We start from the raw sequence: 16,829 nt of genomic DNA on the forward strand, positions 1-16,829 counted from the left end.
ATATATATATATATATATGTATATATATATATATATGTATATATATATATATATATATGTATATATATATATATATATGTATATATATATATATATATGTATATATATATATATATATATATGTATATATATATATATATATATATGTATATATATATATATATATATGTATATATATATATATATATATGTATATATATATATATATATGTATATATATATATATATATGTATATATATATATATATATGTATATATATATATATATATGTATATATATATATATATGTATATATATATATATATATATATATATATATATATATATATATATATATATATATATATATATGTATATGTATATGTATATGTATATGTATATGTGTGTGTGTGTGTGTGTGTGTGTGTGTGTATATGTATATGTATATGTATGTGTATATGTGTATTTGTGTATTTATTTATTTATTTATTATAGTAAGTTATCTAAACTTAGGCCATATGTATTATAAGATTTGTAAATGATAAAAGAGCAGAAAATTAAGTGTCTAAACTTTCAATGTCATGGAAATTTTTAATATCAAGTTTAGTTTTAAAGTGTCTACATAAGAGGAAGTTAAGGTCAACAATGGGCTTGTCTTAAAGTTGTTATATTTCACAATGAAATATTCATCAGTACATGAATGTTAAAATAATAATGATTTATTTTGGTTTACCAAAGCCAAGTTTCAGATAACATGGTTTTGGTACAAAAACGTGAATACTGTTTTGCAAGAAGGCGTTCTTCTGTAATTAGCCGATCGTAGAATCGAGGAGTATATATGTCCACTGAGTTTTCTTTCAAAGTTTGGAACACTCGCACAACTTAAGACTTATATTATAGTCAATATACTGTATGTATGTAATCACATGAAAAAGTAACAAAGATATCAAAAATATGAATATTAAGATTGATGTCATCGTAATTAGGTTTTCTGTAGGAGTCCAGGAAAACAACACAATTTTTAACAGAAAATTAATAAATAAGTATGTGATATGTATAAAAATAATCTTACATTATGGCACACTTTAACAAAAATATGAAATTAATTATATGCAAATCTGTACAATATTTTTGTTAAATTGAATATCCTTGAAATGCAACAAAAATACGTAAAATAATTCATAGCACCTGACATAATTAACACTTCTATCAAGTACTGCAGCTTCTTGCGACTCAACAGGAAGAATACACACTGGTTGCTAATTCAAGTTTAGACTAGTATATTGACTTAACTGTACACTAAAACCACTTGTTAAAATTATTGTAATTTCCAACACTTTAAATAGAATATTGATCTCTCACCGTTCGTAAATAATTTAAGGCGATCAAACATTATAAAACTAGGAATTGCTAAAAATCAGTAATAACAAAATTCACTAGGAATTCATTACAGTATTAACTAGATTTCATACAAATCCTGATATTCAGAAAATCCACATTTGATTACTTAAAGTTCTCAAAACACTGGATTGTTTCACATCTGACAGCTTCTTGTATAAAGCTAGCGAGTTTCTTATGAAAACGTCATATTATATACACCACTCAAGAGTTAAATTCTTTTCAACCAGAGTCAAAAATTCTCTGTAGAGCTTCAGGTACAAAATTTCTTCTAACAGTAGTAGTCTCATTATTCACAGCATGATCCACTTTAGCTCAAGCAACACAACTTGTATTATGGATAACCCAGTGTTCACGCTGTAAAAGTAAAAGAAAAAGGGTAATAATATTTGGTTAGGAAAAGATTAAAGTCAACACTAAATTTACAGTGATCAACATTATAATGCAAGGCTCATTTTCACTAAACTCATAAAGATATCAGCATTCTTATGAATACTTTTTCCAGGAAATAAAGATATAAAAATTAAATTTATAAGCGTATATCTCGATCAACCTCTTTATGTAACTTTCTCTGCCTTTTTTTATGTGAAGTATTTTCCAAAGAAATATTTAATATGGGATTTATTGCATATTTTAAACAGTTCAAGTTACTGCATACATAATATGCTTCATTTCACACATACAATACATTACAACAAAAGGATATAAAGTTTTTCAACTTTCAACTATTTTGCAATTCGCATATTTCTTCAGGTAACCCAAAAAGGTTAGACAGCCCTGAAAGGTTCATGTATATTATATCTGAACATTCTTTTTTTCTCAAGTTGATGTAAAGTTATGCCCTAAGAAATAACCATCTGTCAAACTAAAGCTGTAAAATTTAATTTTGTTTTTCAATCATGGTAGCCAACAACTATTAAATTCCCACTCTTTGCAATCTCTATATAGTACAGAATAACCTAGTTATTCCTATCCCAAGCTACATAAATCAATAAATTTTTAATAAAAGGTTACCAGACTGTGCAGAAAAAGTCTCCAGTCAGAGAATTCCTTCTACACACGCAGACTCACCCCTTTATATAGTTACCATTATATTTACTCAATACAAATCTTGCATTTGTTCCTACAGGTATACAAGCTTCTTGTCCTTCACTATAGGGAATGGCTTTAAAACCATTAATGAAGTTGTTAATGTCGGGTGTGTCCACGGGTGAGTAGCCCCACCCCCCGCCTGTCAAAGATCCCTCACTTTTGTTTTCATCCGCAATGAGCATGGATGTAGTGTTGTGTCCTATACAAAGCTATTTAATCTTTTGATATCAGCTTCTTGTTTAATAATGGAACAAAGCAGAATTGCAAGTATACAGTATATGAAACTGATACGCTTTGTCCCAACTGACTATAGATTCATTTTGTATAATAGGAACACGATAGTTACAGTTACAATTACACCATTTTTACACAGTGTAGAGCATAGCCTCCTTTAGGCAGGTATTAATGCTGAGGAGCAAGAAAGCTAATCTAGGTAATGCCCATAAGTTGCCAGACACTATGCTTCACGAGCAGAGAGAACTTATATCTACATTGGGGGAAGATCTTTAAATGCTTGTGGAGTATGAGGTGATCGCTGCAGTCCATGTATTGGAAGCTCTTTCTTGCAGACTGCCGACGACAAGTAACCTAGGGAAGGCCTCCTTGCAAGTAGGCCCTCGATGTCATTGAGGGAATAGGTAGCTACTGTAAAGGTACTTCACCCCAGTGTCCCTTGCAGGGTTATGCCGCCCCTGTAAGAGTAGAGTAACACAGAGTAAAGGCGTTACAGGTTTCAAAGCCAGTAAACCTGTAAGTACATTCTGGTGCCCACTTCCCTTCATTAGATTAGTGTTGTTCCCCTGTGTCTGTCATCTCTGCCTTGTGCCTGTGGCTGCCAATACATGTCAATGTTACAAATGCTACACAGTGTGCCTGATGCTTCTCTTGTGGTTCCCCCCCTTAGGGAAGCTTTGTTAGCGATAGTTGCTCAGGTCTATTAATTAATAAAAGACCGAGCATGAAGATGTTGAGGAGGAAATTTGTAAATGGAAGAAGTGATTCATTTCCTTTCTTCTTTAAACTCCTCTCCCACATCCTCCTTCAATTTTGATGCTTCTTCTAAGAAGTAGAAGCTCAGGGAGGTCAGGCATGGTTGACAGTAGTGCTCTTGCAAACACCACCTCTCCATGACCCAATTACACAGGTCCATCTGCTGTCTGCCTTATATTTGTCAGGCTTGAGGGCCCTCCCTCACCTTTCCTACTTGGATGGTGAACTCTGCTCCCTCCTCTGAATGGGAAACTGCAGTGTCCCGTGTTGGAAAGAGGGCAGTCTGTTGATGTAGCAACCCATGTGATTCTCACCCCTTGGAGAGCTTCGTCATCAACGATGGCATAGACCGCGACTTACATAGCCCGAGGAGAAGTTTGTAAGGTGAAGCAGAAATTCTGTACCACCTCCTTCTAATTCTTGTATTTCTTCTAAGAAGACAAGGAAAAACAGTCGTTGTTGCACTTATATGGATCTTGAGAACACCACCTTTCCTTGGGGTGGGGGGAGGCAAGGGTGACCACAGTGCAGGGAATGTCTTGCTACTGCACTGGGGCAGGGGTTGTATATATCTGCCAGCCATGTGTTAAAAAGCTGGGGCACTCGCTTTCACCTTTGCTTCTTGGACGATGGCTGCTGCTTCTCTCAGAAGTTGACATCTAATTAAGTTGTCATTGCGCTCTCAAGTGCAGTTGAGTCATGGGTCTCAAGGCTCAACCCCCCCCCCCCCCCCACTTCATCATCAGAGGGAAGTGTACAAGGTACCCCTCTCTGCCTTGATCATTGCCAGAGATCTTCATCTACCATCAAAGTCCCCAATCACTTAACAGGTTCTGACCTTTAGTCAGAATACTAATTTTTGCGGGGAGACAGTAGATCTCCTTAACAGCCTTCCAGACCCTCTACCCTTGAAATGTGAGGGGACTACAGCTCTTTTCTCCTACACATACTAGAATGGGATCAGAGAACCTTTTATGGAAGTTATTGGCTACTTTTTTTTTTCTAAGTCTGGGTTAGCCTTGATCATTGATCAGGCCCCCTCAAGGTTGCAGCCTTAGTTGGTTCTGGTGCAAGTTGGTCAGATCTGCGCTCTATCTCACTTCTGGTCAGGCAAACAGTCCTGCTACACTCGTTCTTTACAATTTGTGCCAGAATCTGTCACATCATCTGCTTATGATTGACCTGTCAGTGCGTGCACTGTCGGGGAGCTCCCCTTGGATAGACTCGTTAGAAGCCGCATCCTTCTCGTTCCATGAGTCTGTGCCAAAGATTCTTCTGCTATGGCCACCCTCCAAGCTATCTCCAGGCTTGAGAGTGGTAAGGCATGGGACATACCTTGCAAAGACTACAGATTTTGACCCCAGAGATTTGGAAGAAGTACAGGAGTCTTGTGCTGTATGGTGGGAATGCAGTTACTTGCTTGATACATTAGTTAGTATTCCAGTGGGTTAACTGGTTTTAAAAGAGGGATGCTTTTGTTTCCCAGCTATCAAATAAGCTGGTCAAGTTGTAGCTCTGACGGCTTTTCTCGTCAGTGTGGGTGGGCATGTCGACTCCCGAGAAGTTTCATGCAGGCGGCGGTGGAGAGGACTCCGTGATCCATCACGCAGTCTCTTGCAAGGGCTCCAACTCTATGAGATAGCTGTGGCCAAACCTCCAGGTACCGTCATGTCTGCAGGATCAGGATTCAGAAGGTTCTGCAACTTTCTCTAGTCCCTGATCAGGACCACCTATAACATCTTCCTCTTTTACACCCTTTTGAGGTCCTCAACCTGGTCAAGTCTGGAAGGATGGGGGGAAGAGGGAAGGTGAACCAGAAGTTGATGTAAACATTCCCTCCCTCTTACAGCAAGTTTGTGATTCTTATCAGAACCCACTGGTACCTGTCGTCAGTTGAGCTCCATCGGTTACTCTTTTTAACAGCATGAGGAGTAGGGTAAACGACACCCATATTATTATTATTATTATTATTAATTGCTAAGCTACAACCCTAGTTGGAAAAGCAGGATGCTATAAGCCCAGGGGCCCCAACATGGAAAATAGCCCACTGAGAAAAGGTAACAAGGAAAAATAAAATAGTCTAAGTAGTAATAACATTAAAATAAATTTTTTCCGACAAGAGATACTTACCATGAACTACTTTCATAGGAGGGCTGGTATAAGAGCACTCCGCTCTGACCAAAATGATTCAATTCCCACTCCCACAATGCCCGGCCGGGTCCTCAGTTCTCGCTGGTCGGTCGCTACGTGCACACGTCTCCACCTCGCTCCCGCTCTGACCCTGACCTCATGGTTCCCACGTGGTCTCCTCGTGTTCCCTTGTGTTTTCCGGTGTCCTTTCTTTCCCTGTGTGTGTATCATTGCCCTGTGATGGAGGCTCATCGTCGTTGCCCTGGCCCTTCTGCGGAGAAAGCGTGTGGCGCTTTCTTGTCCAAAGAAGAGGTTGACCCGCATACTCTTGTTCCACGTGTCGGGGACAAAGATGCACGAAGGATGCTACCTGCCCTGAAAGCGTCGTTTGGCCCGACTGGCAATGGAAGTTAGACGGGATGAAGAAGAAGAAGAAGGCCAAGAAGTAGAAACGTACTAAGTCGAGGGAAACGTTGGTAGAGTCGTCCTCTGCCAGGACGACTCCGGTACAGGACGACTCCGGTACAGGTGAAGTCCCCAAGGTCATCCCCAGTCCCCGTCCATGGAGGAGACGTAGGCGAGTCTGTTGCCGGGCCTCAACAGATTGTTTCGTCGGGTGAGGTCCCTGTGACGGATCCCTTGTTTTTGCCTTTGTGGGCACGCTTTCTCCTTGTGGGTACCCCCTCCATGGAGGAGTTTGTATCTCAAACTCGTGGTGCGGAGGTGCCCCCCTTGGTAACGGTTCTGGCCGTAACCCTGGTAACGGAACTGCCTTCTGTGTCGTTCCAGGTCCGTCATCGGGAACGTGCGATCCATATCGTGGGCGTTGTGTGACGGGCTCTTCTGATGTTCCGCCGCCCTGGTCGGTCGTGCCAAGAAACCCGGGTAGTTCGCCGAGAGACAACGAGCAGCCTTGGGACGAAGGAGACCTCGGAGTGCGATGCACCCACCCCGAACCATCCTCCTCGGTCGGGTCAGCAACCCCGTGGTGGGAAAGACCTGGTCAGTGACCCCGCGGAACGACAAACCTCACAAAAGAAGAGAGCCAAGCGTTCTCCTTCTTCTTCTGACGGAGATCGATCTTCGGACAGAACCTCCTCCCGCGTGAGAAGGCACGGGGGGGGCCAAGAGGAACCGTTCGCGGTCTTCCTCGAGGTACTCTAAAAAATATTCTAGGTCGTCCCGGAGGCAGCACAAGCGCCGCAGGAGCAGCAGGAGGAGGGACAGGCAGCATCGCAGACATGGCAGTTCCCATTCACCAAGGAAGGCCGGTAGGGGTTCCCGTTCCCACTGCAGCAGGGGCTGCCCTTAGGACGGGGGTCCCCGAGAGGAGAGCGGGGCCCGTGGTCTACTCCCAGGCCCACGACGGCTCCCGCCCCTCGAGGCACTCCTCGATACAGGTCTCCCCGTTTGGGTGGAGCCCTCGGCTGCCCCCGCAGGTTTGACGAGTGAGCTCCACCGTCCACCGCAGCAGGGGCTGCCGGTGGGATGGGGGTCCCCGAGAGGAGAGAGGAGCGCATGGTCGACTCCCGGGGGCTCTCCGGCCAGTCCTTCGGCTTTCCGACCAGCGACATGCCCCGTGCGGCCAAAAGTGGGTAAGGGTCCCCCAGTGACCCCACAGCGGGAGCCTAGGGGTGTGAGCTCCCAAGGCGTGGTGGGGCCCCATTCGAGTGAGGCGGGCAAGCCCACGACGGCTCCCGCCCCCCCAGAGGCTCTCCTCGATACGGGTCTCCCCGCTTGAGTGGAGCCCTCAGCTACCCCCGCAGGTTCGACGGGGATCTGGTGTTGCCGGACACAACACCGGAGGAAACGTCGATGTTCGGGAGGGTCCTAGCCTGGATCTGGGACCTGAACAACCTGAGTAAGGTGGAAGAGCCCAGGGATCTGGATTTCGCCACGGCGGTGGAAAGGGCCCTGGGGACGGTGCCTAAGGAGGCCAGGCCTTCTCGTTACAGGAGACCCTGTCGATGGAGTCCTCCGCTTGGTCCCTGTCCCACGCCATGTCCTGGTTGGACTTTTGGTCTGCGGCAGTGGCCACTTTCCACACCAGCCACGATCTCTCCAACGAAGCAGGCCTGAACCTCTTCCGAGAGCTTCTCCGATCCTGGACCATAGCCATTAAGATGGCTCAAGGACCCCGGACAGAGACCCCAGGTTGCTTAAAAACTCCCCAGTGGAAGGGGAAGGTCTGTTTCCAGAGAACCTGGTGGAGCAGATGATGGAGAGACTCATGAAGGAAGGCAGGTCCTGGCACTCCTCCCACCAGCCCTCCTTCAAGGCACCTCAAGGATTCTCGGGTCCCTTCAAGCCCAGGTCCTCTTCCTCCAGGAGAGCCAGAGGAGCCCGGGTCCCTAGGAGGAAGTAAGGCTAGAAGCCACCCCCTCCACTATCCCCGCCACCGGTGGATGAATGCCTCCAAAACATTGGCAAAGTTGGGAGGATTCTGGAACGAACCCATGGACAGGACGTGTTCTGAAGCAAGACTACCGGGTCCCCTTCCTGGACGAGACCCTTACCCTGGTAAGGGACCCTGGGGCGGACACCTTGCATCCTAGGACTACTCCCACAAGGTAGTCCTCCAGGCGAAGATCTCCACCATGTTGCTCAAGGGCTCCCTCCAACCGGTGTCCGACAACTCCCCGGGCTTCTACGGCAGACTCTTCATAGTCCAGAAGTCCCCGGGGGGTTGGAGGGCCATGATAGACCTCTCTGCCCTGAACAAGTCTATCAAGGCTGAAGTGGGGTCAGGTAACTTACCAATTCACCACCCTATGCTTCGGCCTATCCACGGCGCCTCAGATTTTCACAAGGATGTTCTCCCTGGTGTCGGAGTGGGCGCACAAACGCAGCTTTCGACTCCTGCGTTACCTAGACGATTGGTTGCTACTTTCAGTGTCAGAGGGACTATTAGAGCAGCAACGGGACGTTCTGTTAGCCTTCTGCGGGTAGCTGGGTATCGTGGGAAATATGGAAAAATCCCAGCTGACACCTGTGAGAAGGACAGTATACTTGGGGATGGAGCTGGACACGACCTTGGAGAGGGCCTTCCCCTACGAGGAGCTCATCAGGAACCTTGGGGAGATTTCCAGGCCATTCCTCCAAGGGCCTCCCTATGAGGGCTAAGGACTAGCAGAGGCTACTGGGTCACCTGGCCTCCCTAGAGAAACTGGTCCCTCAGGGCAGGATGAAACTGAGGCCCTACAGTGGAACTTGAAGGATCACTGGTGCCAGACTGGTTCCCCCACTCAGGTGGTCCCACTGTCCCCCGATGGGAGGGTGGCCCTACAGTGGTGGTCCCTGCCGGAAAACTCCAGGCGGGGCACCCTGCTGACGGATTCCCCCCGGAGACGTTGCTCTTCACGGATGCCTCCAGGGAGGGTTGGGGCGCCCACCTGGCCTCTCACACAGCACCAGCCCAGTGGTCGCAGGCAGAGAGAGCTCTCCACATCAACATCCTGGAGATCTTGGCCATTCAGAGGGCCTGTCAATCTTCGAAGGGGAGCTAGAGGGCAGGACAGTAGCCCTGATGTGCGACAACGCCACAGAGGTGGCGTATGTCAAGAAACAGGGAGGCCTTTGCTCCAGGGAGCTCTGCCTCATAACAGAAAATATCCTGGAATGGGCCGAGAGGAGACACATAGACCTCATGGCTCGGTTCATTCCAGGAAAATGAAACGTCAAAGCAGGAAGGGCCAGGTTCTAAATGCCGAATGGTGGCCAGGGAAGTCCTGGAGAGGTGGGGTTCCCCTGTGATAGACCTGTTCGCGACGATACTGAACGCGAAGCTCCCGGTCTACTGCTCCCCAGTACCAGACCCAGGGGCCGAGATGGAAGAAGTGTTTCAGCACTCCTGGGACAACATGGGCATCTACCCCTTCCCACCCTTCGGGGTCCTCAGGAAGGTCTTGAACGGCTCCTCCGGTCCAGGGACGCGAGGATGATCCTCGTGGCTCCGTGGTGGCACGAGAGGGAGTGGTTCGCAGACCTTCAGGCTCAAGCGTCATATCCCCCGTGGCCTCTTCCTCTAAGAGAAGACCTCCTGTGTCAGTTGCACTTCCTAAGGTCCCATGAAAGCCCGCAGGTGCTCTCCCTTCACGCATGGCAACTATTGGGTGCCTGCTGAAGAGAGATGGTTTCTCGGGTTCAGCAGCCTCCTACATTGCGGCTTATTTGCGAAAATCTTCTGCCGCGGTGTATCAGGCCAAGGGGGATACCTTTTGCAAATGGTGTAGGAATAAGGGAGTGAAGCCACTGGAGGCTCCCATCCCCATGGTAGCAGACTACCTAATCTTCCTGAGGATGGAGAAGAAGGTCTCGGTACCAGCAGTCAAAGGAGTTAGGGCTGCCCTGGGGAGGTCTTCAAGCTGAAAGGCCTGGACCTAGGTGCCTCGGATCAGTTATCCATGATGACCCGCAACTTCGAGCAGTCATGCCCGCCGCAAGCCTCCAGGGTTCCCGCTTGGGATGTCGCCAGGGTCCTGGACTCCCTGAAGAGACCCCCGTTCGAGCCCCTGAAGGATATCTTGGACAAGGAGCTCACGTTGAAGACAATATTCCTGTTGGCCTTGGCATCCTACAAGAGGGTGAGCGAACTGCATGGACTCTCCAGCAAGGTCTCCCACTCCAAAGGGTGGAAAGACCTCTCGTTTAGATTCTCTACATTCTTCGTGGCGAAGACGCAGAAGCCTTCGGTGGTGGATTCAAGGTTCAAGGAGTTCTCTGTTCCAGCGATAGCCTCCTCGGGGGACCCAGAAGACTTACTCCTATGCCCGGTAAGAGCAGTCAGGAAGTACTCGAGTAGAACAGCCAGGTACCGCCCGGGTCTCGCCTCCCTCTTCATCTCCGCGGGCCTGGTTGAGAAGGCAGTGTCGAGGAATACGGTCTCCTTTTGGTTGCGAGAGGTCATTAAGAGGGCCTATGAGACTTCCCGAGTGCCTTGCCCCCAAGCATGCTAAGCCTCACGACATCAGGGGCTTGGGTACCTCCTTGGCCTTCTCCAAGAACATGGCAGTTTCTCAGATCTTAAAGGCCGGAGTCTGGAAGGGGCAGTCTACTTTCACAGCCCATTACTTAAAGGACATTACGAGGAGGACCTTCCTGAACCCCCCCCCCCCCTGCATACCCTGTGCCCTTAGAGCGGGAGGAACGAATGTGAGTTTGAATAGGTGAGTTATCAATTGATTGCTAGGTGTATTATTAATGTGTGGTGATACTCATCCCCCCCCCCCCCCCGGTATGCCCATCCATCTACCATGGGACTTCTTACCCCTGAGGTCAGGGTGGCCCTGATCCCAGTTCACCCCCTCCTTTTAAGTCTGAGTCTCCTATGAAAGTAGTTCGAGGTAAGTATCGCTTGTCGGAACAAATCAGAAGTTTTAAATAATTTCTATTTTTCCTAACGATACGTACCGCGAACTACTTTCGGGTTATGGCCCTCCCATCCGTCCCCTGGTGAACCGGCACTCAGAGAGTGGGCGAAGGTTGGAGCGAGAACTGAGGACCTGAGGTCAAGATGGCGGCCGGGCAATGTGGGGGTGGGAATTGAATCATTTTGGTCGGAGCGGAGTGGTTTTATACCAGTCCTCCTATGAAAGTACAGTAGTTCGAGGTAAGTATCATTAGGAAAATATAAATTACTTAAAATTTCTGATATTTCCTATATAAACTGTAAAAACTAAAACACTCGAGGTAAGTATCGTTAGGAAAATAGAAATTACTTAAATTTTCTGATATTTCCTATATAAACTGTAAAAACTAACAAGACAAGAGGATGAAAAATTAGATAGAATAGTGAGTCTTAGTGTACCTTCAAGCAAGAGAACTCTAACCCTAATGTACAGTGGTGGAAATATTAGAGATAGGACCTTTTGACTACAACTCTGGAAACAGCAGTGCCATGATACTAGGCTCACAATTCCTAACTGACCCCTAAGGAACCAGCTGATACATGATCTCTGTATTGGCATGAAGAAATAGTGAAAAACAATTAACCTACTGGAGACTGGTCTGGGTAGGACCATTTTCCAGCAAGTTATTTAACAGCAATGGCTGTAACACTAGGCTCATGATCACTTGGCAAACCCAAGGGTACCAGTCAGTGGGCACAGACTGCTTAGTAGGGCAAGGAACAATCCTCCTTACTGCAATAGAGATTATCCCCTTCCCCTGGCATACAGTGCTTATGTTTGATAAGTGAGACAGCTCACCTGCTCCCAGTACAGCAGTACTGTAACACTGGCTCATGCTCACTTGACTGATCATGAAGGTGCCAGCAGGACAACGATTGCAATAATTCCAAAGGATCTCAGAGCAAAAGGCCTTACCACAAGACTATGTCAGGAAATCAGTTAAGATATGTCCAATGAAAAAAAAAAAAAGACACTCCTCTGTACTAACCATTAGATCTTAATGTCACAAGACAACCAATGATGACTGCTCTCTGTGTGAAGGCAGCTATAAGTGCTTCCTCTGCTGCAACACAAACCATTAAACTGGGGCCTTGTCACAATTTTGGGGAAACATTATCGGCACAAGGTAAGCCAGTAAGACGAATAATTTTCACTATCTGACACACAGGTATATGTGACACTAAGTCAAGAAAAGTTCATCATCTTCATGATCAGAAGAACAATATCAACACTCCAAAGGGGATGGAACTGCCTAAAGTCACCCCTTCACAAGGGTAAACAACACAGAGTTTTGAAGGTTTATATCCTCATAGGCAACCAATTTACTTCCGCACATGCTTAACTTTTTATGTACTTCTGCTTACGAGTGAGAGCAATCAAGAAAAAAAAACAAAAAAACTCATCACAAATGAATGCTCGAAAAGATTCTACAATCAAGAGAGGAATGAAACATATTAAGTTTGTACCCATTACAGCCAAAGAAATTCTACAATCAAGAGAGAAATGAAACAAGTTTGTACCCATTACACCCAAAGACAAAAGTGCCTCCTCACAACACCTGTTGTTAACAACTACCTTATTAATTATTGAATAGCTGTTTCAGTGCTGCTGAAGACATATATCTACTTTAAAGGAAAAAAAGGTTTGTATAAGCAGTGGAACAAAATTATTTTTACTTGTGACAAATATAAATGTAGCGAAACGAAAAGCTCCTCATAAAATTAGTCAGAAGAAATTTATTCTTGTAAAAAATCACAAATTTTAAGTAATTTGTATTTTTCTTAACAGTACTTACCTCGAACTACTTTCTTAGGAGTATCTGGGAATCTCCTCCCAACCGACCAGAATTTTGTGTAGTTTCCCCTATCTCCGTTTTCTATAGTGGGTCCCTCTGTGGCGGATGAATACTTCGCCCTGAGGCAACCCGGGTCAGCGAGAGCGCGTGGCCAGGTCTCGGTCACCAGTAAGTTTTTGCTAAATATGGTATCAAAGTCCTGTAAGACACTCGGGTGGGGAAGGATGGGCGGGCCATAACCCGAAAGTAGTTCGAGGTAAGGGTACTGTTAGGAAAAATACAAATTACTAAAAATTTGTGATTTGTTCCAACACGGAGTACTTACCTCGAACTACTTTCTTAGGAGAGACATACTTTAGGAGGCGGGGGTGGTCTTACGGGCCGAGAGACCTGCTGGGTAATAAAGATTGAACCTAGATAGAGTCTGGATTTGACGAGCATGCCGGCGGACTCTCTTTGTTCGCTTCTGTCCCGGTCGCTGAAGCACCTGAAACGCATAGCCACGATGCGGGGGAAGGAGCCGGAACAGTCTTACTCCACACTGGGTCTTCGGTAGAGACGGGCCCTGTAGGGACCAGAACCTCGTCTCCCGAGCACACTCCCGCCCTCCCATCAGGCCCCCCACACTCCTACACAAACACATGGCGGGGAACCTTTCTCCGACTGAGCCGTGGACGACGCCAAGGACGAGGCGGTACTCGCCTTCTTGGGGAATCTCTTGGACGCCTTCTTCTTCTTGGTACCGTAGAGTGCCAACTGGATCTCGGGCCAAGACTCGCACTCCGGACACGTGGCGGACGAACACAAGGTATGGGGATCAACCTCCGGCTTAGAGAGGAACGCATCACAAGATTTACCAGCATTAGGCCCGGGGCAACGACATGGGTGCTCCATAATCGTACACCAAAGCACCAAGCAACACAAGAACACAGGGGAAAGAGGTGGATATAAGGTAAACGTTAAACACGTGGGAACACAAAGGGTTGGGGACACAAAGGGCCGCACGGAATGTGAGAGAGAGCGGCGAGATGTTAATCACGCCGCGACCAGAAACTTACTGGTGACCGAGACCTGGCCACGCGCTCTCGCTGACCCGAGTCGCCTCAGGGCAAAGTATTCATCCGCCACAGAGGGACCCACTATAGAAAACGGAGATAGGGGAAACTACACAAAATTCTGGTCGGTTGGGAAGAGATTCCCATATACTCCTAAGAAAGTAGTTCGAGGTAAGTACTCCGTGTTGGAACAAATGCAGTTTATAATTTTGAATACTTTGGAAATAATAATCTTTGTGTTACTGAGGGGCATCAGAAATATTCGACCTTCAGGCATTTAAGATTACGAAGCAACTATCTAATATCTAAATAATATCAGAATTGAAAAAAATTTTCATCTTAATCTACAGATTAAAAATATGAAAAAAGTGACCTACCTGGCAATTTTCAGAGCAGTACCAAGCTTTTTTACATCCAGAGCATAAAAATTTTGCTGGTTGGGGACAATTAAGACATCTTTTCCTTTCACTACTGCCTGAACTTGTATTGATTCTTGGACTACTATTATGACTAAGAATATTTGTTGACGAAGGCTGGAGACTACCTCTGATCAAACCTTCAGTTACCATATGGTGTAGATTTGCCCCTGGTGTAAGGTGCATATTATTCATGTAAGGATGATTAGGCATAACACTTGATAAGTGAGGATTACAGTTTGAGTAGTGCTGACTTTGATAAGAGGGAGGTGGAAGGCGAGGCACTGTTTCTGGAACAGAATCACGGACAAGAACTCGAGCTGCAAATGTTTGTGGCTGACGTGTTTTTTCAAAAGGTCCAGAAGATGGCTGTAACCTTTCCTGATTAGTAGCACCAGTTATTTGAGAGTCAAAGCTCGACTGAATATTTGGTTTTGGAAAAATGCCGACACCAGAGGGTTCAACTAATGAAACTTTATGCTGCTCCATTACACTACTCCTTGCTGTTGGAGGGGTGTGTGATTTTCCATATGGTTGTATACCTGATGATGATGGGGCTGGTATCGGAAAAATAGTTGCTTTATCTGGCCCAAGACTTCTCAATGCAGGGGTACGTATACAAGGCCTTATTTGGGGCTGATATTGTTGATGTTGCAAATTGAATTGATGCTGATAATCTCTGATTCTATCATTGTTAACATCAGTACATCTTCTCATGTGCGGAGGAAGAATTGCATTCTGCGTTACACTTGACCTTGGCTGGGGAAAACTTAGGGCTGAGTTACCATGCTCTGATGTTGATGGGAAACCTGGCCCATTGTTAGGAGGTGGAAAACTGACTATTATAGGTTCTGGTTTCCTTGAATCCATGTTGTCCGAGTATCTTCTTTGAAGAGCCGTTACAGGCTTTAATGGGGGAGGTGGTTTTTCTGAGCTGGGTGGAAATTCAGGAAGATCTGAGGTTGAAAAACGACTGCGTTTCATCTCATTGTCAACTGCTTGGGAATACATTGGTCGTTTTACATGATCACCAATTAAGTGTTGAGCCAAAGAACTTTGTGCCAAAACTCTTTCTCTTTCATTTATCGTATTATTCTCAGTGCGTCGACCTTTCACAGCTTCCAAGAGAAGTGGTGTATCTTGTGGTTTTTGATACTCTATCACTTCCAAGTATGTGTGAGGCTGAGGTTCACTATATTGCATCTTGCCACAATTAGGAACAGGCATTACTTCAACTTCTGTGTTTATTCCATACTTTGAGCGCAGATTTTCAGGATTAATATCATCAAGAGTATTATCTTTTGAAGCTCGTGGACTGCAAAGGGGAGCGACTGGACTACTTTTTGGCAAGGCAGGGCTGCTTTTAGGAACTGTGGGGCTGTTCGATGAACATGGGCTTTGTCTAGAAATTACAGGGCTGTTTCTTGGTAACACTGGACTAGATTTGAGTGTTCCTGATGACGAGTATAAGGAAACAACATTAATGTGAGAGGGTGTTGGGCTAGTATGAGGGAGTGGTAAAGTTGATTGTACAGTAGATACCGCAGCAGTTTGTACTGGTGAAGGATATGAAAGATGGTGAGAAACTTGAGTAACAAACGGATTTACAACAGGACTATTTCTGCTTAAAGAAGGGCTCATTTGAGATGGGCAGGGACTTGTTTGATTTGATTTTGGACTCATTTGGGATAACATGGAACTACTTCTAACTGAGGGACTAATTAATTGCCTATCTGGTATACTAACGGAGGGTTTGGGGCTAATATTACTGCAAGTCACTGCTGTCGATACCTGTGTGGTATGTATTGAAACTTTATCTGTAATAGATGCTTGACTGCACGTAGCAAGGAGGTCACTGCGAATGCTAATCTTTGCTGGTTTCTCCTCACAAATCTCCACCGAGTCATCATCACTCTGGTTACCAACACTGGAACTCTTTTGAGATTGTGGTCTGTTTTTATTGAGTGTTTCATCTTTCAATAGGTGCTCGTTTTTTATATCTGTCTCCTCTACCTTATCGCTTTTTTCAGTAAGCATCATTTCTTGTTGCTTTCTTAGTCTTTCAACTTCTTGTCTTGTTCTCTGCAATTCTTCATAAAGCATAGAAAATAAAATTGCAGAGTGCATCTCGCCTGACTTTGTTTCACTTTCAGTTGAGTCTGTTTTTGAAATGGATTTCATTAGTGTCTTTTTAACACTATCTGACACAGCATCAAACACTTTCTCCTCCTCTTTTTTTATAGGCTCCTCACATATTTTAGGTAATTGCTGAACTTTGTCCTCTTGGTTTGAGGTGTCTTTCCCATCCTGGCTTACATGACTTTGAATTGTTTTCACTGCACTTAAGTCTTTGCTTTCTTCACCAGAACTAACAGCCTGTGATGCCTCTAATGGTTTGTCTTTGGATGAAATCTTCATGTTGGCATCTTGTGTGGTCTCTTGTATTTTTTCAGAACCTTTCATCATATCCATGAATGCCCTTTTAAGTAGTATGTGCTTCTGAGAAAACACTGGTGATGTTCGTTGTGGAGAACCAGACCCTGGAAAAATTAATAATTCAGATTA

At 45.4% G+C, this 16,829-nt stretch overlaps 1 protein-coding gene across 3 annotated transcripts in view; it reads right to left on the minus strand.

Annotated features, from left to right (window-relative positions):
* Positions 1-482: 482 nt before the first annotated feature.
* LOC137657810 (streptococcal hemagglutinin-like) overlaps positions 483-16,829 on the minus strand; it is a 144,622-nt gene continuing 128,275 nt past the window's right edge. For all 3 annotated transcript variants that reach the window (XM_068392337.1, XM_068392338.1, XM_068392335.1), the window contains 2 exons: positions 14,226-16,804; positions 483-1,735 (listed from right to left, as the gene is read on the minus strand). In XM_068392337.1, the coding sequence (XP_068248438.1) occupies positions 1,694-1,735; positions 14,226-16,804 (2,621 nt within the window). In that variant the 3' untranslated portion in view covers positions 483-1,693. The remainder of the gene's footprint in view (positions 1,736-14,225; positions 16,805-16,829) is intronic.

Source organism: Palaemon carinicauda, chromosome 18 (assembly GCF_036898095.1).
Source record: "Palaemon carinicauda isolate YSFRI2023 chromosome 18, ASM3689809v2, whole genome shotgun sequence".
NCBI lineage: Eukaryota > Metazoa > Arthropoda > Malacostraca > Decapoda > Palaemonidae > Palaemon > Palaemon carinicauda.